Consider the following 23,945-nt stretch of genomic DNA (forward strand, 5'->3'; position numbering starts at 1 on the left):
GGGCTCTCTCTCTCTCCCTCTAAAATAAATAATATTCTAAAAGTAAATGTTTGGTGGAATTCACCAAAATCATCTGGTCATAGTCTTTTATTTGTGGGTAGTTTAAATTACCAGTCTATTCTCTTTTCTTTCATCCTCATTTTTTATAGATCAATTCAGATTTTTTATTTCTTCTTGAGTCAGTTCTGGTAGGTTGTGTCTTTTCAGGAATTTGTTCATTCCATCTGTTATCAATTTATTGGTATATGATTGTTCATAGCATTCCTTATAATCCTTTTAATTTCTGTAAGGTCCATAAAGCTGTGTATTCATAGATTTCTAACTAGTAAATAGTTACCCTAATCTCACAAAGAAATTAACTCTAAATTTGGGGGCTTTCTAGGGGTGGAATATACAAAGAAACATGAAAATAAAAGAACTATTGAGTCCCTCATTGTTACTGCTAACAGTGAGTAAGTAGCACCACCATTAATTCCTGCCTGGCACAGAATATTAAGACACAGACTTTGGTGGGGGGTGGGGGATGGTGTTGGGAGGGGGATGGTGTTGGGAGGGGGGCTTCTGCTTTTTAATACGACCCAAAGGAATGTCTCTGGGTTAAGACAGCCTTTTCTTAGCAACTTCTAGGCTTCCTAAAACCTTGAACAGAAACATCTGACCAGATTGTCCAACTTTGCGTCCAAGAGTAGAGGTGGATGCTGACACTTGCAAAGCTGTCAAGTATTCGTTTTTCACTGTAGTGCGTCAGCACTTCATGAGAAATCTTGTATCGATCAGGTCTCATTATAGTGAATTCCAAAGGACCAGCCAAATTTTTGGATACTACTTTTCTCTCTCATTTTTAAGTTTTTCTAATTTTAAAGATTTTCCAACTCAAAAAATGTGTCACAACATACCCTTTTCTTTTTTAGAATGTAAAGTCTTGAATACAGGGAAGTTTAAGACTCTAAAGTAGTAGAGTTACATACCCAGGCAACTTAAAGGAGTCCTAAGCATGGGAGAGATTATTTTCATTTGTGGAAGAGCAGAAAATAAAAGATTTCTGAGTTCAAGATCCCCACTCTGAAGTGCATTCCCATCGTCACCCTGGCCAAAAATCACTGTTTATATATGATTTTTAGTTTCATGAAAACCTTTCTGTCTCTTAACAAAACATTTAGATTCCCATTATAGAAATTTATTATAAAAGCACTTTTGGAAAACTAGTGTTCAACTAAAAGATAAATTGTTAAAGTTAAGTGATATCAGACATTAAATGGAGATAAAGTCTCAGTTTTCTAAGAGTTTAAAACCTTTTGATTATTGTAGAGAAGCCATTTTCGATATATGTCTTTTTGGAAAATATTCTTTATTTTGGAAGAGAAGCTCACACTGTAAAAAAGAGAAAAGGTCACCTTTAAAGTAGAGCTGTCCGCATCCAGAACAAAAGCCTGTTGGTGCTGTTGTTAAGGAAATCAGCAGTATACAGACCAAATTATTGGTTGCAAACAGTATAAACAATGGAATTTTTCAAATGGAAAAGGCAGTTTAAGTCGAAGAGAAGTTGGCTGCCAAGGAAACCACTAACTGGAAAAAGACTAGCAAAATTTTTATGCACACTAGCATGATCACCTTGTGGTATTTTCTACTCTCTTCCTCTGAAAAGGGAGAGAAAGTAGGAGGGCAGCAAGGAACGTGGAAAAGCATCCTCTTCTGTTTGTAAGGAGGCGAGGACTAGATCATTCTCTTCAGTTCCCCCTAACTTTTTATTTTGAAAATGTTTATGACTTAAAAAAAAAAAAACTTGAAAGAAGAATACAATCTGTATGCTCTTCACCTAGATTCACCAGTTTTTAACCGTATTTGCTTTCTCATACCCTCTCCTACGCGTACATTCACATTCACACCCATACAGAAAATAAGTCACAAACGTTATAGCATTTCATCTCTAAATACTTCAACATGTTATTTCCTGATAAGACATTCTCTACCTAACCACAGTACTGTTATCACACCCAAGAAATTTTCCATTGATTAATATTTCCCCTAATAATGTCTTAGGGAGAGGGGGATTTAACCTGAGATCCAGTGTTCCTTCGTTGCATTTAATTGTCATAATTTTTTCATCTTTAAAGAATAGTCACCCTTCTTTTGACTTTTGTGTCACTCTTTCTTAAAAGACCAGGTTACTTTTCTTACAAAAAGCCCCACAGTCCAGACTTACTGATTTTTTTCTTATGGTTATATTCTGTTAAATGCATCTGACAAGAAAACTAACAAAGGAAATGTTGTAGCCTATTTTATCACATTGGGAGGCGCATAACATTAGTTTGTCCAGCTATCAATGACACTCTGTTTAGTCATCTACATAGATGATATTCACAATTTTTTTTCATATTTTCAAAGGTATCTTTTTTCCTTATAATGTAGAGAAATGTGGGGTTCAGTACTTTGAGACCATGTGAACATTGTTCTCCTTTTTCTCAAAGATCAGGAACAAAACCGGGATGCCCACTCTCACCACTTTTACTCAACATCATTTTGGGATTCCTGGCCATAGCGATTAGGCAAGAAGAAGAAATAAAAGGCATACATATTGGTGAGGAAGAAGCGAAACTGTCACTATTTGTGGATGATATGATACCATATATGGAAAACTCCACCAAGTAACTGTTAGAATTCAGTCCCGTTGGAGGATACAAAATTAATATATAAAAATCAGTTGTGTTTCTATACACTAATAAAGTATCAGAAAGAAAAATCAAGAAAACATCCCATTTACAGTTGCATCAAAAAGAATAAAATACCCAGGAATAAATTTCACCAAAGAGGTGAAAGACCTATACACTGAAAGCTATAATACATTCGTGAAAAAAATTGGAGAAATAGAAAGCAAGCTTTTGTCCTCAAGGACTGAAAGAAATAATAACATTAAAATGTCCCTACTACCCAAAGCAATCTACAGATTCAGTGCAATCCATATTAAAATTCCAGTAACATTGTCCACAGAACTAGAAATAATTCTAAAATTTGTATGAAACCACAAAAGACCCTGAATAGCCAAACCAATCTTGAGAAAGAAGAACAAAGCCAGAGATACCACTCTCCCTGATTTCAAACTATACTACAAAGCTATAGTAATCCAACAGTATGGTATTGGCATAAAAACAGACACATACATCATTAGAACAGAATAGAGCCCACAGAAATAAACCCATGTGTTTTTGGTCAATTGATTACAACAGAGGAGGCAAGAATAGAGATAGGGAAAGGACAGTCTCTTTCAACAAATGGTTTTGGGAAAACTGGACAGCTACATGCAAAAGAATGAAACTGGACCACTATTTTATACCATATACAAAATCAACCCAAAGTGGATTAAAGGCTTGAATGTAAGACCTAAAATTACAAAACTCCTCAAAACATAGGAGGTGATAAGCTCCTTGATACTGGGTTTAGCAGTGTTTTTTTTGGATCTGACTCCAAAGGCAAGGGCAACAGAAGCAAAAATAAACAAATGGAACTGCATCAAACTAAAAAGCTTCTGCTCAGTAAAGGAAACCATCAACAACATGAAAAGGCAACCTACTGAATAGGAGAAAATACATGTAAATGGGCAGATGATTTGAATAGACGTTTTTCCAGAGAAGACATACAGGTACATGAAAAGATGCTCAGTATCACTAATCATCAGGGAAAGGCAAATCAAAACTACAATGAGATATCACCTTACACCTGTCGAATGGCTGTTATCAAAAAGGCAAGAAATAACAGGATGTGGAGAAAAGGGAGCCCTCTTGCACTATTGGTAGGAATGTAAATTAATGCCACCACCATGGAAAACAGTATGTAGATTCCTCAATAAATTAAAAAGAGAGCAACCTTGTAAGCAGAAGTTCCACTACTGGTTATCTATCAAAGGAAAATGAAAACACTAATCCAAAAAGTTGTATGCATTCCTGTGTTCATTGCAGATTTATTTACAATAACTGAGATAATGGAAACAACCTAACTGTCCATCTGTGGATGAATGGCTAAAGAAAATTTGATTGATTTATAGATAACTCGGCCATAGGAGTAGTATTATGTAAATACTACTCAGCCATGAAAAAGAATGACGTTACTGTTTGCAGTAACATGGATGGACCTCGAGTGTAATATGATAAATGAAACAGGCAGACAGAAAGACAGTTACGGCATGACCTCATTATGTGTGAAATCTAAAAAACGAAACAAAGCTCACACTCATAGATACAGAGAATAGAGTGATGGTTGCCAGAGGGGAGGGTGATTGGGAGTAGGAAGGCAGAATGGGTGAAGAGAATTAAGATGTACATACTTCCAAGTTATAAAATAAATAAGTCATTGGGATATATTGTACCGTGCAGGAAGTGTAGTCACTAGCACAGAATTAACATTGTAAGGTGATAGATGGGAACTAGACTTATTATGGTGACCATTTCACAATGTATGTGAATATCAAATCACTATATTCTACGCCTGGAACTAATGTAACATTGTATGTCAATTACACCTCCATAAATATAAGTTTTTTTCAGATTTTTCAGGTAAAAGTTGAAGCATCCCCTTTCTACTGTTCCACTCCCTCCCCTGCTATATCTGCGCCCCTTTCCCAAACTGTTAACAGTTCCGATCTGTAGCCTTCAAACTTTCTTTTGCTGTAGTTGATGGCAGTTTTGTTGTATTTTTCCATATTTAGCACCAAATATACACAAATGGCATATTTATTTCTTTATTTTGCAAATATGCAAATGTATCATACTTGGTGTTTTACCTTATATGTCTTAGGTATCTTTATGTCCATGTGTATCGAGTTGTAGTTGTACATAGCTACTTTTTTAGTAGCTGGATGATAGTTCATAATACAGATTTACCGTAATTTAACCATTCCATTACTGATATTTGTGTTGTTTCTAGGTTTTCAGTATTATAGACAACTGCAATTAATATCCCAGAATATGTCTTTGCATATGTTTATGAATTTCTGTAGAATAGATTCCCAAGAGTATAATGGTTAATTAACTGTTATTGATTCACACTTCAGTGGGAGCTTCCTCACACCCTTACCAACACCAGCAATATTTAGCAATATTTTTTATATTTGCCAATCTGATGGATGAAAAAAAGACTGGTAGCTTACTGTTTTCATTAGTATTTTCTGTTTACTAGTGAGAATGTTAGTTCATGTTTGTTAACCACTAATTTCTTCTATGATTGCTCACTTGTCTACGGGGTTTGGTTTTTTTTTTTTTTTTGAAGATTTTTATTTGAGAGAGAGACAGAGATAGCAAGAGAGAGCACACAAGTGGGGAGGAGAGGGAGAAGCAGGCTCCCCAGTGAGCAGGGAACCCAAAGTGGGGCTCCATCCCAGAACCCGGGATCATGACCTGAGCTGAAGGCAGACGCTTAACCGACTGAGCCACCCAGGCGCCCCTGTGGGGGTTATTTTAATGGAGCTTTTGTATACGGTATCCCTTGCTGTCTGAATTTTTGCTACCTAAACTGTGGAATTAAGTAGATTGGATACAGTCTTGAGAAATCCCTTTTTGTATGTACTCTCCCTCCTGCATCCAAAATCAAATCAATTCAGATAAAAACATTCCTAACTTGCCATCCAAATTCAGGCTGTCCAAAATTAGGAACCAGACAGAATCTGGTAGAGAGCAAGACATATTATCATTCTAGACGTATTATCATTCTGATCTTTTCTTCCCTGTGTCTTGTTTGTCTTTTGATGTTGTTCATGTGGTTTTACACAATAAAAACTTGGAAGTGTTTGTTGAGTATCTGTGGTTTTCCTGTAGAAATTCTCGGTTTTGCTTTACTTAGGTCATCTTTTCCCATCCAAGAAATCTTTTTTTTTTCGTCTATTTTATTTTCTTCTCTATGATGATTCTTAGACACACCAGAATTTTCAGATACATGAAATATATTTTTATGCATGAGTTTTGTCACCACATTTTTAATAGTTTTTCCTTTATCACTAATCATAAACACCACCTTTATCATACACCAGATTCTTACACATGCAAGGATCTGTTCTAAAGCCGTACCATCCTGTGAATGAGCGTATTGATATCTAGATGAGAAAGTTCCTTGTTCTTTTTCAAATATTTCTTGTTTATTATTGCTTAATTTTTCTTCCAGGTACATTTTAGGACAAAATAAATTGACTTTTACCATTTATGCTTCCTCCAGCAATATACGCAAACATGCACTTCCCAACGTCTGGAAGAAACTGGCTAGGGGTCTGGAACCAAGGCTGTAAGACTTGAATAAACCCAGAAAAATTAAAGACAAATTATCTGTCCTCTAACCTAGAAGAAACTTAATGGTGACACTGTTAAGTGTTGCCTAAGTGTTGGTTTAATGAGCTGTTGACTCATTTACTACTTTCTTCTAGGTAAACCCTCTCCAGTGCTCCTTGCACCCCCTCCACAGTCACCCCCAGATATTCACATCATGATGCTGGTGCACCCTTTTCGCCCTTCCAGACATTTCTCCCCATTCCCCTCCACTCCACCACAACCCCCACATTTTCTATCTGCGGAAATCTCATTTGTTCCTAAAAACCCAATTCAGATACTACCTTTTCTGGGAATGTTAACTGCATGTCAATGGTAAGAAGATTGTGGTAGCCTTTGTGCCTCATGTGATTTGTTCCTGTATTATCGTCATCAAACGTTGAGCTGAATTAGGACATACATACCATATATATGTCTTTTCCAAACGTTTTTGAAAAAGAGTACAATATCCCAGTCCTCGGGGAGCTCACCAGAGAATGAAAGGGAAGGCTTAAGGTAGAAGAAAAATAGATGTAAAAGCATACATTATATGTGATTTTTTTTTTAAAGTCACAGAGCTTTTATATCCATTTTTTCCCCCAACCTGACCAGGTTTAGATTTTATGGCTTATGCTCTAAGCCTTTACAACTTGAGGCAGTCATTTTGACCCAGGAATGCATTCCACGTGGGATGTCATACAAGCAGAGGCGCAGAGATAGGACCAAATGAGCCATTTTCGTTGAGTTTGGGGCCGGAAGGAAAAATACTACAAGATGGAGTTTGAAAGGCCTAAATATTCTGTGGAGGATGTGGGGGCAGCAGTCTCCTCTCATGTGGAGTTAAATGGTAAATGGACAGATACTCTGAATCTCTTCTTTTTTTCCTAGTACTGGATGAATGAGTACACCTCATCCATCGGAATTGGCGTTTTTCATTCGGGAATTGAAGTATATGGCAGAGGTACGTGTACACACAGTCTAAATAGACTTTCTGAAGATTGTTCTCTTTCAAAGGACTTGCAATTCATATCCATAGCTCTGCCTCTTTTTTCAGCTGCTTCCATACTTTATTGCAGAAAGTAGGAGAAAATCTTCCCATATTTGTTTACACTATTTTGGGAAAATGCCTGGAGTTGAATGTATTTGGGGAGAAAGTACTGTAGTACATGACCATACATTCATGTAGTTATCTTTTATTCCAAATACAGGGTCTTAAAAAATATTTACCTTTTGGGATTGTTTTACCATGACAGTTTTGTGCTAACAGATACTGGAGATGCTAAGAAACCTTGCACGTTGAAAACCAGTCATTATGGTTGGAGATGAGTTGGTGCTAGAGTGTCAAACTTGAAATACCAATTTCCTGAGGGAATTTCAGTATTAAATTTTTTTTATAGACTTGCAAGTGTGTCATTACAAAGTTTAAAAATATCACTGAGCAAATCCCGCCCTTGATTACATCTAACTTTTTGCTCAGGAATGATGGCCTTTGTCATTAACTCAGCCCTTTTATTCTTCGTGGCCCTTTATTATAAATATGACAGGAGCCACTCAAACCAAGCAGCTTTGTTTTCAGCAGCTTTTTCCTTGGTTCTAATTCCCACCGTGGGTGCAGGATAATTTCCTCTGGATCAAACTATAAGCAATAATGGTCTGCATAACACAGACCACATTGCCAGTTCCAGCAGGGTTGTAGGAATGTATTATTTTGCATCATAAACTCACCCTGTAGCAGAAATGTCTTTTATTTGCCTCAGCCAGGCAGTCTTTGTACAAGACCTCTAAGAACATGTGATTGCAGTCTACACAGAGTAACCCGTGGAGGCTACAGACCAGCTTTTGCGAACACGAGGAGAAGGCTCATTTCCTCCTATGTGTCAGGGTGGCGTTTGTACTGTCCCCTCCTGACATTCCACATTAGCTGCTTCTGGCTGCAGCATAGCATAGAAAATATTCGCTATAAAGATCCACCACGTAAGCTCCGTCTTACTGGAAAGGCTACATCTACCAAATAACCCCCCAAAGCAAGGAGGCTCCTGCCGAAAGCGTTAGTGGCCAGTGTTGCTGCGGGTGGCATCATCGTCTGTGGGTTTGCTCCCTTGTTTGATTTGGCTTTTGCCAAAGTTGTGTGTGTTCCTTTTTAACTGAATTTCTGTAGTGTGTTACAGTCTTTTAAGTGCCATGCAGTTCTGAGCCACATGATCATGCTGCTGTGACGTAGAGAAGGACATGGAGACATGTGGCAGTTTCTCCATGTTGCAAACGAAGAAGCCCAAGCTCAGCTCTGCTGACAGTCCTACTACTAGTTAATTGAACGAGGACTTGAACCCCAGTGTTCTTACCTACTAGCCCAGTATTCTTTCACCTGTCTAATCATTGCTCCCCTCCATAAAATGATTTAGGAATAATTAGAAACATGGTCAATATCTTGCAGAAAGTGAATGACACTTCTTGAATAAATGAATAAATGGCTTGACAATTTTTCTTGCTGGAATTGAGGAAGTAAAAAATGTAAACATTATCTTTCCATATCTAACCTGATTACCTACAGTGTTTTATAAAATCCTATCATTAAGGTAATTTTTACTGTTTCATAATTGAATGCCAGATGCTTTATTTCTTATCCACGTCCTTGCTTTTTCTCTGGAAGGTCTGGATCAAAAGTAAACTTGGTATCTGCCTTATTCTTTGACCTTTCATGATTATATTTAATAAATTTTAAGCAATGAGATTAATTTAAACATTTGTAATTTTGAAAATAAGTCCACCACAATTTGCCACTTCAGTATCTCCTCCCATTAATTTTAGTTCCTTCCTTATCTGAAAGCACTCTCTGCTTCTGTTCTGGATGAGAGTTGAGATCTCGTGAGCCAGTAGCACAAGTCGTCCGCTCCTGGCTCAGAGATTTGCTGTGGAGAGTGTGTGTGAGTAGGTGTATGTGTTAATTTGGCAGCTTATTTTTTCTTGAATGAGGGGAATGGAATTCAGTTTTTCAGGCTTGCTAATGTTTCACTCTTATTCAAAGATAAACCAAGAGTCTTCAGCCCAGGAGCCGTGCAAAATTATTGTTATTAGACAGTTTTTCCAGTAAAGTGTAAGTTTAACATCTGATCACTTTAATTTAGAAAAAGACAAAACACAGCACAGACCACCCACTTAGTTTGGCACAATCGCTAGGCAGAGAGACCGCATTCACCTGTGAGTGTTCGTCACTCTGCTCTCGCCAGCATACACGAAATAAAAGGACAAGTCAGGATCACCTTTGAGTGTCTTTCATTATTGGTTTCAGGCCTTTTGTATCAACTGTTGTGTACAAGTAACAGCTGAATGAGATGTTTGTGAAAGTATTGATAACCTGGAAAATACTTAGATGGTATCATTATTATCCTCATCATTTATTAAAACTAATTCAGCATTCTGGTTAAGTTTTGTGTGATAAATACTAAAAATCATGAGTTTTCTCTTTTCAGAATTTGCTTATGGTGGCCATCCTTACCCCTTTTCTGGAATATTTGAAATTTCCCCAGGAAATGCTTCTGAACTAGGAGAAACATTTAAATTTAAGTAAGTAGGGAGGACAATTTTTATTACACTGTCTTAGGTGCCAAAGCTTGTTTTCAGGCATACAGAATTCATCCTGTAGATGAAAATCTAGGAAGTTAAAATGTTTCTTTAACGTTGTTTTAGTTGCTGACACTTTCTTTAAAATCGAATCTATCTGAAGTTGTATAAAGATGGGAATCAGCCAGATGAAGTGCCTGAAATAACTAGTTTGTTGCTTTTATTCAGGACCCACGTAAGTTACCTTGTATACTTTGAAAATGTTCTTACCTTGGTGTAACTTGGGTTCTGCTTTAGAAGACGTTTGTATTCATATGTAGTAATGCTTCCCCTGGACATCCCATGCGGGGGGGAGACGGAAGATGGTTTTCTTGTGGCCTCCCCAACACTGTTACAAATGTCTTCCATTTTTCGGGTGGTAGCTACCCTGGTGGTGAGCAGAGCATACAGGGCTGTTGACTCTGCATACACCTGAAATTAATGTGACATTGGGTGTCCACTCACAGTTAAAAATATTTAAAATAAAATACATGAAGAGAAAAAAAATGGTAGGATTTTTTTTTTTTTTTTTTTTTTTTTTGAGAGAGAGAGTGCGAGTAGGGCAGGGAGGGGCAGAGGGAGAGAGAAAATCCCAAGCAGACTCCTCACTCTGTGGAGCCCGACATGGGGCTCAATCTCACAACCTGAGCCGAAATCAAGAGTTGGGACGCTTAACCAACTGAGCTGCCCAGGTGCCCCATTCGGTAGGATTTTATTTTTTTAATCTTTTCATTTTTCCCAATGAAAGGGACACTATTTATGCATTTGAAATAACTGAACAGTTGGTTAGCTGAGAAACTGTTACTAAGGTGTGTGTATCACATGTTTTGATATACCAAAATACTCTGGAGCCTTCTGATAGCAGCACTGAGTTTTGAATGCTTAATAATCAGATTTCTATTTCTTAATTAAGGTTTGTATTTGAAGAGATATTTAGAATCTAAGGTTCAAGGAGTTTTAAAGAAACTTTTGGGCCTATGATCGTTAACTTGCCAAGTAAAAAGTAGTAAAATGAGGTTGTAACCTGAAAATTCAGGATAGGATTACACAGGTTTTTTTTGTTTTTCTTTTTTTTTTGAAGATTTTATTTATTTATTTGACAGAGAGCACAAGCAGGGGGGAGTGGCAGGCAGAGGGAGAAGCAGACTCCCCAGTGAGCAGGGAGTCCGATGCGGGACTCGATCCCAGGACCCTGAGATCATGACCTGAGCCGAAGGCAGATGCTTAACCCACTAAGCCACCCTGGCGCCCCAAAGGCTACACATTTTTATCACTACTAAGTTCATGGTTTTCTTGGCCTATCACTGATTTGCTATAATGCCATCCTGAGTCTATTCCTTAGGTTTCCCTTTTAACAGGACTTCTAGATAAAAGGGTTTTCTAAGTATTTTCAGTTTCCTTGGATGCCTAACTTGTATCTGACTAAAATTCTGCTTTCTATTGGATGCTGTCTATTGCATTTCCAGGGTAGTAGTTGGGGGTCAGGTGGAGGGTGTTTATTTTTTAATTGGGGGGTTTGTTGGTTGGTTAGTTTTATAATGCTGTAAAAAAAAATTTAGCTGTTTGGTAGTTCATCTCATGGTGGCACAGAAATAGATGACATAAAAGACTGTTTCTGGATGAGACTGTGGCCAGCTCTTTGACGGCCGGTATAATGAGCAGGAGTATTTGCAGCACCGATCTGGTTCTCTAATAACCTGACTGCTTACCCAGTGCTTGTAAAAATAATGTATTGCTGCATTTTTAATATACGACACACTTTCGTAAAGAAAATGACCAAGTTTGCATTTGTATGATTCAGAAGTAACGTACCTAGGAGTTTATTGTAGAAAAGTAGAAACTCAACAGAACTTTTAAAAGTATCTCGTGTACCTTTTAGTCATATTGCATTAACTCGGCTTTGTTACGCCAGTCAGAATATTCCTGGAAATAAGCAAGTCTTTGAACATGCTCTTTAGAAATACTTAAAACTCACACAGTCGTGTTTGTTTCTTTCCTCTTTCTTTCTGTTCTTCAAGAGAAGCTGTAGTTTTAGGGAGCACGGACTTCCTGGAGGATGACATCGAGAAGATCGTGGAGGAGCTGGGGAAGGAGTACAAGGGCAACGCCTACCACCTGATGCATAAGAACTGTAATCACTTCTCCTCAGCCCTGTCGGAGGTGAGTCCATTTTCTCCTCGGCCCTTCAGGCGGAGAACCCCCGGAGCGTCCTTGCTGGCCGCTGTTGTCAGCCACTTTCCCACCCCTCGAGTTGGGGAGCGTGCGATGCTCTGTGTCCGGCATGAATGAGCGTGGGCTCCGACCGTGACCCCAATCACCACGTGGTCGCGGGTGGAGTGCGCACAGATAATCATCTCTTCCGGTTCCGATTCGTTTTATTACAGCCTGGAACTTGCTGCCTCTTAGCCGCCAGATTCTTCTTTCTCTCTTTTAGTTGCTGGTGTGAATTTTTTTCCTGGCTCTTAAAATTATTAATAAGTCGTTCATTTTGCCGCTCTGGAAATTTCTTTCTGCTAACTCACAGGCACTTACTTGCCTTCCCCGTTCTTGACTCCCAAGCAGGAGACCAGGGCTAGATCAGAATCGGAAGGCCTGAACACAGAAAATGGAGGGAAGAAATCACAAGATTAGGAAATGAGGTTGAGAGAATTAACTAGCACTCGGTGGCTGGAGGCAGGGGCGGTGTCCGGCCCACAGGACCTGGACGGCGGGCAGGACAGATGGAGCCGCCGCCTTGGTGGCCTCTCCGCCTCGGTGGCCTGTGCACGGGTGCCTGGCTCGCTGGCCCTCTCCCCTGCCCTCGTGGCTTCCACAGCATGACTCTCGGACGGGCCCGCAGTGGGGACGCCACGTTTTTCGGACATGGCCTGCACCCGCAGCATGGAGGACTCACGATTCACATCGTCTGCGCCCCACCGCGGTGCCTTGATGTTCATGTGAGCCCTGACGATTCGTCCGGCCGTAACTCCGGTCTTGTAGATGCGCTGATACCGTAGAGCTGACCTGCTTGCCTCTCAGGAACGAGAGAAGGTGGTTCAGGTCCTTCTTGACCGCACGTGTAGGCAGTGCATCCAGGGATCCATAGAATGTTAAAATTGGCAGAGATAGTAGCTAGCACCGAGTCCAGTCGCCTCATTTGACAGATGAGGTTGGCTGTCGCCCATCCAGAGTATGTAGGGGCAGCCGGGCCACCATCCCTTGTGACAGGGGAAGCTATGTATGCAGTTAGGAGTGGTCGATCCAGCCCCGAAGACCCGGCGCACTGGATCCCCTGGCTGTTTCAGCCGGGCTGCAGGCGTGAGGGGGACGAGGTGTAGCCCAGGTGATACCCGAGGTCTGTCCTCTCCTCCCAGCAGGAAGAGAAAAGAAAAGCCCCCCAAGTTCCCAAAGTTGAGTTTTGGGGCAGCCAAAATGCTAAACCTTTGCGCTCTCCTCCAAGTGCGAGGGAACATGATTAAAAAGTTTCCAGGCCTGAGCCAAGTAAGAACGGGAACAGGGGGGCTACCACACTAATCCTTGAGCTGCTGAGGCATCCCTGCCCAATCCCAGCTGGGATCTCCCTGGACGGCTGTAACCTCTGTCATGGCTAAGTTTACTGCTGGGACAGTGTGAGTAACTTTGCAATGAGGAAAGAATTGTATTTTGTTATTATTGCATCTATAGATATAGAATAGGAATTGGTATAAAACGTTCTGTGTGTGTAATTTTTTAGAGGATACAGGGACTGTCTTACTCAGGGAATGCTACAAAGCGAAAGGGTTAGTGGGACACAACTTCCTTGCGTTTTGCAGCCATAGAGTGGATGGAGTTTAAGTCTTTTGATAATGAAAAGAAAATGTGTCTCCACAGCCGAGAATTTTACTATGACTTTTGCATATTACGGCCTCTGGGAAAAGGGAGACAACATACAAAGAGAGACCATTTCCAGGTGGACTTCAGAGTGTTAAAAAGCAGTTTTTGGATACTAATGAGCTCTTGTAAAGTCAGATGTCTGACCCGTCAAGGCTGCTGATTTTCCAGCCCGATGTGCATATTTTGTATTGGGTTTTAAAAAAGGGCTTAGGGAAACCTTGCATGTTGCTTGAACTTGGAAGCATGGCTCCCTGGCCGTGCAGCATCTCAGCTTTACTCCTGCCAAAGAAAAGCCCTGGCCTTTTTTTGAAATCCTGAATTCGCAATCCTAATTGCTGTGGCTTGACTCATAGGCTGAAAGCCGGCGCTGTCTACTACCCTCCCTGCAGACTGAAAGGTAGAGGCTCAGGGAACAGGGCTTCTCCTCGGGGACCATTGCAGGTCAGGACACCGTCTGCGGAGCCCTATACTATGAAAGGCTTGCGGACATTGGACCGACCAGTCTGGCTTACTTGCAGGTGACCGCCAGAAAGGGCTTTTTCCCGCCGGGACCGGCTGTGTTGAGCTGCTCATTGGCTCGGCATTTCCAATATAGGGACTGATTGAATCCCTAACCAGTGATTCTTGCTAAAACTGCAAGTGGGGAGAAAGCACATCACCAGGACTGTGAGCCCCCGCCCGCTTCCAGTGCATCTCCCACCGAGGCTCCGAGGGATGACAGCCAGGCACCCTCCTCCCACTTCCCGCTGCGCACTCCTTAGCAGGGCCGCGCGGTTACCAAATGCAGTTGTCCGCAGACACAGGCGGCTTCTCTAGGCCGCTCACTGTGTAAGTGGTCAGGGTAGAGGGAGGGAGTCGCTGTATAAACCCATCTTGAAGTTTTCTGAAAACTCCGGATTTTATCCTGACAAATCCCTAACATGATGTGCCTGTCTAGTTCAGTTACATAAAAATATTTCCAGCAAGAACTCTGTCCCTCTTGTGTACATCCTTTCCAGACCAAAAAAGGGCTGGGTGAGAGCAGGGGATAATTTTTAAAGTGTAAAGTTGGGATTGCTAAACGGCACACACTGATTTTGTAATGACAACAAACAGAAACCCCAAATCCTGGTAGCTAGGGAGGAGAGAGGAACGGGGAAGCCTTGATAACCTTTGTTTTTCAACACTGCGCCTCCCTTGTCCCAAAGAAAAACGTTGCATTCTGCCTTTCTGAACTGCTGCAAGCACTTGGAATTCAGCCAGTCTGTTGCCCTGTTCCTACACTTACCACACATGACACCACACGTCTTCCACGCTCGTGAGGGCGGTGACGTGGCGTCGCGGACAAACAACTGTTTGGATCTGACCGTCTCTAGGCAGACCCCCTGAAACCAAGATTCAGCCAGTTTTTCAGGCTAGATTGGAAACCCTCAGGCAGAAGCCCTGTCTTCTCATCCATTTGGGCAGCTCAAACACAAGAGCACAGGTCGGGGGGCTTCTCAGCAACAGACCTTTATTTCTCACCAGAGAGGTGAGAGGCTGGGAAGTCCAAGATCAAGGTGAGGTCGACTGGTGAGGTCTGCTTCCTGGGTCACAGGCTGCTGCTTGCCTTGGCCTTGGGTGGCAGGAGGGGTGAGGGGGCGCTCAGATCCCTGGTTAGCACACTAATCCGGTTCATGAGGGCTCGGCCCTCATGACCTGACCGCCTCCCAGAGGCCCCCCTTCCACAGACCATCATGTTACAGGTTAAGATTGCTGCATACCAACTTTGACGGGACAAAAATCTTCGGTCTAGAGCAAACCCCACTCCCAGAGAGAAAGTGCATTGGGTGGGGGCCTTTTAACCTGGACTGCCTGACCCGGGTACCCTGCTTGGGCTGCCCTAACATTGTAAACTCACTTTCTAGGGGTACCTGTGTGCCCTCTGGGGTTTTACTTCATGTGTGTGTACCCTGACTGTCAAGACATTGCCTCAGGCCTAAAAACCTGTCAGGCCGACTCAGGGTACTGGCCAGAGTTTCGCTGATCCTGAATGATGCATCAGGCCAGGTAAAGAAGGTTCATACCAAAACTGAAGGTGGACGCCACCCAGCTTTCTAAAATAAACCTTGATGGTTAGTGAGATTTGTTTTAACTGGCTAAGGCCAGTTATACCCTTTAGGTATAACCGAAATCAATACTTGAGGTTGGTCTCACCCTCCTGCATGGGGCCCTTTGATAATATTTGCTGTAACAACAGCTTGGCCAAGTTTGGGAGCTGGGGGGTGCTGTGTAAAAAAAAAAAGTTAAAACAGGCCAGAGCCTGCTGTCCTTATAAAGCCCTGCTTATCCGAAGCAGGGTTGGGGCTTTGGATGGCATCTGAGAACTTGATTTTCAGAAGGGCTCCCAACATTTTCAGGATAGAGGAGTGGCTCGCTGTGCCTGACTCATTTGTACAAACAGTGTGATTTCTGTGAAACACCTGCTTAGAGTCTGGGGAATCTAACAGCTTGGTACCTGCTAAGGAGGGGGTGCCTGCCTGCACAACCCAGACCCCAGTAAAACTTCAGATGCTGGGTGTCTAGTGAACATCCCTAGTGGACATTTCACATGTGTTGTCCCCACTCCTTCATGGGGTCATTAAGTGTATCCTGTGTGATTCCACTGGGAGAGGCACTTTGAAAGCTTGTGCTTGGTTTCCTCTGGACTTTGCATTCTGTGCCTGTCGTGGATCATGGCTGTGAATGCAGCTGTGTACCCAGTCCCGCGGCCCTCTCGGCAAGTCATCATCTAACTGGAGGTGGTCTTGGGGACCGCTCACACAGCTCAATAGCATTCTCCAAAGGTGATCAAGAGTTGTTGTATTTTTTTTCTTTTAATATCATGAATTTCTCCTCCTCCCCAGATTTAAAAAATATTCCATATACTTCACAGGAAAAATCAATCTAACTTACATCTTAAAGGAACTAGAAAAGAAAAAAACAAAGCCCAAGGTTAGTAGAAGGAAGGCAGTAATAAAGATCAGAGTAGAAATAAATGAAATACAGACTAAAAATACAGCGAAAAGATCAATGAAACTAAGGGCTGGTTCTTTGAAAAGATAAGCAAAATTGACAAACCTTTAGCTTGACTCACCAAGAAAGAAAGAGACAGGGCTCAAATAAATCAAAAATGAAAGAAGTTAAAATGGACATGACAGAAGTAGGAAGGATCGTAAGAGAGACACTGTGAGCGGATTGGACAACCAAGAAGAGGTGGACAAATTCCTAGAAACAGTCTTCTGAGGCTGAATTATAAGGAAATAGAAAATCTGACTAGACTGGTTATTTTACTAAGGAGATTGAATCAAAAATCTCCCAGCAAACAAAAGTCCAAGACCAGACAGTTTGGTGAATTCTACCAAACATTCAAAGATTCAATACCTAATCTCAAACTTTTCCCAAAAAAGAAAGAGAACACTTTGAAACTCATTATATGAGGCCAGCATCACCCCGATACCAAAACCAGACAAGGACACCACAAAAAAGGAAAATCACAGGCCAACATCCCTGATGAACAGAGTTGCAGAAATCCTCAACAAAACATTAGCAAACCAAATTCAACACCACATTAAGGGGATTCTACACTGGGATCGAGCGGGACTTTACCCGGTGACGCAGCGGTGGTTCTACATGTGCAGATCAGGCAGTGCGATACGTCACATTAACAAAATGAAAAGTAAAACTCGTATGATTATTGCAGTAGTTGCAGAAAAGCATTTGACAAAATTCAGCATTCACTTATGATAAAACTCTCAGTGAAGTGGGTGGAGAGGGAACATACCTCACTGTAATAAAGGCCGAAGGTGACAGGCCCACAGCTCATGTCATACTCGGTGCAGAAGGATCAGGAGCAAGAGCCCATCCAGCCGCTGCACACAGCGTTGTGACCAGTCACCCCGTGCATGCGTCTCTTCGTACCCAGCCAGTGTGTGTTGGAGGTGGATTTCTACAAGGGGGATTACTGGTTGAAGCCTAAATGCAAAAGTAATTTTGCTATATAGACTGCTACCCACCATAAGAAATATGTTTTCCATCATAACACAGTATATACACACATGTATGTGTCATGCGTTAAAACAAGTGTCACAGCCAGCCCTCCCATCTATAATCTAGATCATTTCGAAAATTTGGGTCACGATCTGAATGACTCACGAATGGGTCTGGACTCGAAGTTTCGAGATGTTGGCTTGGTGGAGGACCAGCACGCTTCTGACAAGTCCGGGCTGGGGGGTGGGGGTGGGTTGTTTATAAGCTGGGGGACTGGTCACAGACTGGACTCTGCCACTGAGAACTCAGCCCACCGGGGTGGCCATGTCCCAGTGCAAGTCCCTCTGCCAAAACAGGAGGCCACCGTGGACAGTACTGTGTTTTCAGCTGATCAGGCCACACCACCGGGGGTTGGGAGGAAGGTAGCTTATTGAGTACAACCAGGACTTGGGAAGTAGGTTGAAGGAAGTAAGTAGTCAGCAGTGGCCATACACTGACCTATGTATTCCTCGCCAGCACCTCTGCGCTTAACCTGCAAATACGTAGATGCCACCCCACGTGTCAGGTGTAAAACACAACATAATACTTGCTGGCCTGGGTTTCTTTGGGGAGAGAGATGGGAGTGGTATCATGTGAGGTCATGGCTCGGCTTTCCCCCAGATCAAGTTCATGGACACATTTCTCAAATATTTTTTTTTTTTTTAAGATTTTATTTGAGAGAGCACAAGTGGAGGGGCAGAGGGAGAGGGAGAAGCAGGCTTACTTCCCACTAAGCAGGGAGCCTGATACGGGGCTCGATCCCAGGACCCCGAGATCATGACCTGAGCTGAAGGCAGACGCTTCACCGACTGAGCCACCCAGGCGCCCTCAATATTTTTAAGTACTCTCTACCTCTAGTGCTGCCCGGCCAGGTGATCGTTTGGTCAGAACATGCCGTCTCCCCTCGAGTGAGACCACTTGCCCTGTGGTTAAGACAGAGATGTCATATTTAAAGCAAATGTAACCTTTGTCAGGTAAGGCTAACCCTTTAGAGAGAAAACTTTCCTTGCTTTATTACAGGTACCAGTTTATTTACATTTTCACTAATTTGGGGGCATAAGATACTTTGACACCTTTTTCCCAAGTCATCAACTAAGATAAGATGGCCTGATCCTAATCTGTGACATGACTGGAGGCAAAACTGCCAAGGTGACAGGGGAGCATGGTCCCAGGAAGGCCAGTATTGTCTACAGACAGGCAAGAGGGTTAAGAAAGAGTAAAGTTCGTTGTGGAAGGCCTGATTCTTACTATCAGAGATAGGCGGGGCGGTGGCTTGTGGCTCCGGAGTCCTAAGGACAGGGTCAGGGCGGGAAGTGGGCAGAGAGCCACACATCGTCAGCTGGAAAGACCCCTCCTGGCCCCACATCCGCCCCCGCCACCCCCAGCAGAGTCTGCAGACGAAAGCCAGCCGGGCGTTCCGGCCCCACTCCTGCCACGGACTCCCAAAGCCAGGTCTGCATCTGGGGAGCTGTTTCTCTCTCTGCTGATACGAGCCCCTGGGGAGAAGTGGGTTGGAGACAGAAGTCACGGGGTAGATAGAGATGCGGAAAGTGAGCCATTTGCAAGAGGCTCCAGAGAGAGGGAGGGATGGGGCTGCCGGAAGGGCCCAGACTCCGCAGGTAGGTGCCGCCTGTTCCCAGAGGCCCAGGTGCAATGTTTCCGGCACCGCCCTGCCTCCGCCCCACCCCCACACCCTGGCACCGGACCAGGCCCACCTTATTCATCTTACCTAACACCACACCCTTTGTCGCCCATAGATTCTCTGCGGGAAAGAGATTCCTCGCTGGATCAATCGACTTGCCTACTTCAGCTCCTGTATACCCTTCCTACAGAGCTGCCTCCCCAAGGAGTGGCTCACCCCCGCGGCCCTGCAGTCCAGCGTCAGCCAGGAGCTGCAGGACGAACTAGAGGAGGCCGAGGACGCTGCCGCGTCCGCCTCCATGGCCAGCGCCGCAGCGGGCTCCAGACCCGGGCGCCACACTAAACTATAAACGTCTCCAAAGTCACACCTTCAGAGCTGTCTCTGACAGTTGACTATCAACTAGAGAAAAGTAAAAGAGTAAGCGTCCTCTGGATATTTTGTATGCAAAGATGGCTCTCCCCCCAATCCCAGTTTTTCAGCTCAGGATTATATTTGTAATCAAAAGAATCACTTGGCGCAGGAGGGAGAACTTTCTATGAAGCTTCCCTCTGGTTTTTTTTACCCACTTGTAAATTTGGATTTACTTCTGTTTTATACGAGCTCTGTTAAGTTATGTTTACAGTATTTTGTATCGCTGTTTACAAATCTTGCATGGACTCCTGCCACCGTGAAAGAAGAGAATCTTCATGGCTTCAAAAACGAGGCAGGTCATCTTTGTACACCTCCGACAGTTGCCGGAGCTATGGTGTTAACACTAGGCACACGAAGAGGTACTTGGGCGGTGAGAGTCGCCATCATCCGCTTGAGAATGGTCTTTTAGGTCTGTGTTTGGTTTTGTTCACGTTCAGGACGCAGAGGGGAAGGAGCACCCACAGCCGAGGGCAGCAGCTCCCTGCCTTGCGGAGGAGCACGCTGCCCAGGCTCCCCACAAATGCAGCGGGGGAGGTGCTTGCATCCCAAATACCAGTCCACCTCAGCAGCCTGGTCCCTTCCTGCGTCCGTCTGGCTTGGACCCCTCTGATTCTATAGTTAAGATGGTTTTCGTTAAAGATATTCTTGCTAGTCACTAAGGAGTATTTTTGCACACGTGTTGGGGGCTTCACCTTTATTTTAATACCTCCCACTACCCTCCTCCCTGCACCGGGCTGTGACAACGGGGTAGGAAGATCCTAAGCGGGCAGCCTTCTGAGTAGCGGTGTGAGTTGACATTCAGCTGCTTTCTAACTGTTCGGGCTGCCTTTTATACGAGACCTTGAAAACTGGAGTCTGAAGTAACACTGTCCACAGAGTGAATCATTTGATATTCCGCCATTTTATGTACCATTTCAGACAGAGTGTGTTGGAGTCCGTTGGCTTGTGATGGGAGTAGCGTCACCTCATCTTAGAAAACCGAGTCTCGTTGACTTTTTGTTGAAAGATATTTGTGTGTCATAAAATTCATCTTTTTCTGTTCTCTCAAATGTGTCTCTTACAGAAACTACTCTGAGAAAAGAAATTGTCAACTGCAGATAAGTCCTCATTAGCAGGGACTCCGTCTGCTCAAATCTACTCCCAGTTTGACCCTTGGATGTAAGAGCCGAGTCATTACATGTCAGATTCAATTTTTCTGCCTTAAGAATGAATGTCCTACATAGAATATTGGATGCAGCGTATAAATTATCCAAGGCAGTGACTTCAGCTTTATAGAGATTGTTAGTTTTAAAGGCACCTACTTTTATTTAAACTTCTAGATTGGATTGTTTGCTATTGTTCTTTGTAAAGATACATATCTTTCAGTAAAGGACATTTTTAACTTTTCCATCAGCTGATTTTGATTCATTTTATCAACTGAAGCACACACTATTCCTAGGGATACCAAACCTTGGGTTAGAAGCTTTGACCCGAGGAAAATGAAGCCACTTAACCTAATTTATGCTTTTGTTCTGTTTCTGGAGAGGAAAGCCTTGACCATTCTCCCCTCAGTTCTTTAGAGGGTGCAGAGCCCTCGCTTAAGAGATGTGACAGAAGGAAAAAAGGAGTATATGATCTTTGTGAGAAGTTGACTTGGTTCAGGCCTAAAAAAGAGATTTAGAATAAAACACTGACTCTGGCCATGTATCTGTTCCCTCAGAGGAGAGTCCTAGCACCAAAACCCAGGTTAGTGGAAAGTGTCTGAGGCAGTTTGCTTGGGATTTTTTTAAATAACGTGGTGGATGACAGTTGTTTCTCATCCATTCAGATATACATGATTTTAGTCTGTGCTGCTGATCCACATAAAGGAGTGGCCATCCGTTAGACCCATCTTGGTGAATAGCCAGGAACACCCCATCTGTGCTTATCTGGAATTCAGCACCTCGGCACACAAATGATTTCACCACTGTTCTGTTGTATTTACTTTCATCTGCAGCATTTGGAGTGAAAAATAGCGTGAAGGGGCCTGGTAGAAATAACAAATGGCCTGAGGCCATTTATCATACTAGCAATCAGCATATAAAATTCTGGGTGTGAGATTGCTTGCAATCCAGTTGTACTTGAGGTTGTCTTTACTTTAGAAAATCTCATTTAAACCAGTTCCCCTCTATAGTTCAAAGTTGAGGTTGGACTTAATGGACTAGCATTTAACCAGCTTTTTCTTGCCCTTGCCGGGAAAGAATTGTGTTCTCAGCCTGATCTCTGTTCAGAAAAATCCAGTCATTTAGATACATGTGACGTGACAGAGTCAGAGATTCTCTTTGTAGTGGGAACCAAGCAAAACACATTTCTCATGGTGGGTTGGACAGCGACAATGTGGGAGGGCCAGAAGCTACTGGTGTCTGTTTGCTTTCAGTGCCGTAGGGTTGGTTGGTTGGGGTTTTGTCAACCCTAAGAAAAGGGCATCGGCTTTGGAAAGTGGCCTCTGGAATTGTAGGAGGTGGCATGGAGAGAGCCCCCGCTGGAGGCCTGGACCCCAGCTAAATGTTCCTCTGACCCACAGCAATAGCACACAGCTCCCTTCACCAGCATCCGCACAGAGCAGGGAAGTCCGGTGTTCGCCGATGGGTGCCGCTGCGCGCACAAGGAGAGTCCACGCTACACTCAGCTGCGGGACTCCATATCCATGGCTTCTCTCCATCACAAAACGGGTAGAAACACATTCACTGCTTCAGGGCTCGAATCTGTGTGTCTTCTTACGGCTCCATTTCTGCAAGATACTCGGTCATTTCGATGGCGTGCGTGCTGTGTTTCTTCTGCCATCACACGTTCTTCCCTTCCGTACGGTCGTAGGGTGCGGCTCAGTGATTAGACTCGCCTTGTCAATACACATCTTCACTGTTCAAGAGGTGTTAACAACTGTTAAAGAGTCTTCATGAACCTGAAGATAATTTCTTGTGAAGTTGAATGCAAATGTACTGTCATTCATAGTGTTTATATGAAAAAAAAAATACCAGGAATTTCACTTTTGCTACCTTGATATAGCATTGGGCTATCATGTTAACAACATTGAAATACATCGATTTATTAAAAAAAATACTTTTATAAGAAATGTTTTCTAGTGCTTTCTGACTACAACTGTGACGTACTTGTGTTGGAGGGTGGGCGGTGACCCTTAAAACCCAAGGCTCCCATCTGCTCTGTGGATGCGGTCAGACCCTCTTGTATGACTCACATGCTTGCTCTTGAGCCCAAAGTCCATGGGCCAAGTCCATAGCTGCCAAAGGGCATAACCCCACTCCTCACTGCGGCAGTGGGTGTCAGCCCTGGCTCCCGGGCCGTGAAACAGGCCGGGAGAGGAGACACGTCCTCCGCGGTCCACCCAGAGTGCAGGGGAGGGGCCCACAGAGGGAGAGCCCCTGCTGCGCTTGCTCACACATGCACCCCCCCATCTTGGAGCATCGAGCATGCAGGAGCCTGTTTCCTATAAACCTGTTCGCTTCTGTTTAGCACCTCCAACCTGACCCTTCTCTGCTGGCCTTCTTGTACCTAGCATTTCCCTCCACTAACTGAAAAACTTCTCTTGAATTAAGTATAGTTAAATAAGTGCTGGCAGTCCGCTCCTTCTAAGAAGGAACAATGGACAAGGCATTCGTTCTCCCCTCAAGCGCAGTAACCAAAGGGAACCCCCCCTCCCTCTGAATAGATTCCTAACAGACTCTAACAAGTTGATCACAAACTCAGATCTGGTCAAGCAACTGGTCTCGTCTGCAGAGAAGACGCCAAATATACTGAGACACAATAGCCTTTTTTTCCCCCATTATCCGCCTAAAGTTCTCATCACCCAGATCCTGACCTTGTTCTAAGTTTGCGGAAATCTAATGGCTTCATGCTGTACTTTCCAAGATGTAACTTCGACACGGGCAGCTACTTGCTTCCTCATAGATTCTGAATCGAGAGAACTGAACCCTTTCAAACTTGTCCCTTTGATCCTTTCCCCAAAAAGAACACCCTCCCGAAGAAGACTGCACGTTGACCCCACACTGGGCAGTGGGGAGAGTTCCTTCTTGCCAAGGCCAAGGGGAAAGCGATTGAGAGTTAAGAAGGGCCATCTCTCAACGCGATCATGGAGACATTCATTTCCAGAGGCT

The 23,945-nt window shown here is 43.2% G+C and overlaps 1 protein-coding gene across 1 annotated transcript in view; it reads left to right on the forward strand.

Annotated features, from left to right (window-relative positions):
- The window catches only part of DESI2 (desumoylating isopeptidase 2), a 45,929-nt gene extending 23,023 nt beyond the window's left edge, over positions 1-22,906 (forward strand). Inside the window, exons 2-5 of the mRNA XM_028111790.2 lie at positions 7,173-7,245; positions 9,755-9,848; positions 11,903-12,044; positions 19,520-22,906. Of these exons, the coding sequence (XP_027967591.1) occupies positions 7,173-7,245; positions 9,755-9,848; positions 11,903-12,044; positions 19,520-19,753 (543 nt within the window). The 3' untranslated portion in view covers positions 19,754-22,906. The remainder of the gene's footprint in view (positions 1-7,172; positions 7,246-9,754; positions 9,849-11,902; positions 12,045-19,519) is intronic.
- Positions 22,907-23,945: the final 1,039 nt, after the last annotated feature.

Source organism: Eumetopias jubatus, unplaced genomic scaffold (assembly GCF_037043125.1).
Source record: "Eumetopias jubatus isolate StellerSeaLion01/CBP00866 unplaced genomic scaffold, mEumJub1_p1.0 scaffold_12, whole genome shotgun sequence".
Taxonomy (NCBI): Eukaryota; Metazoa; Chordata; class Mammalia; order Carnivora; family Otariidae; genus Eumetopias; species Eumetopias jubatus.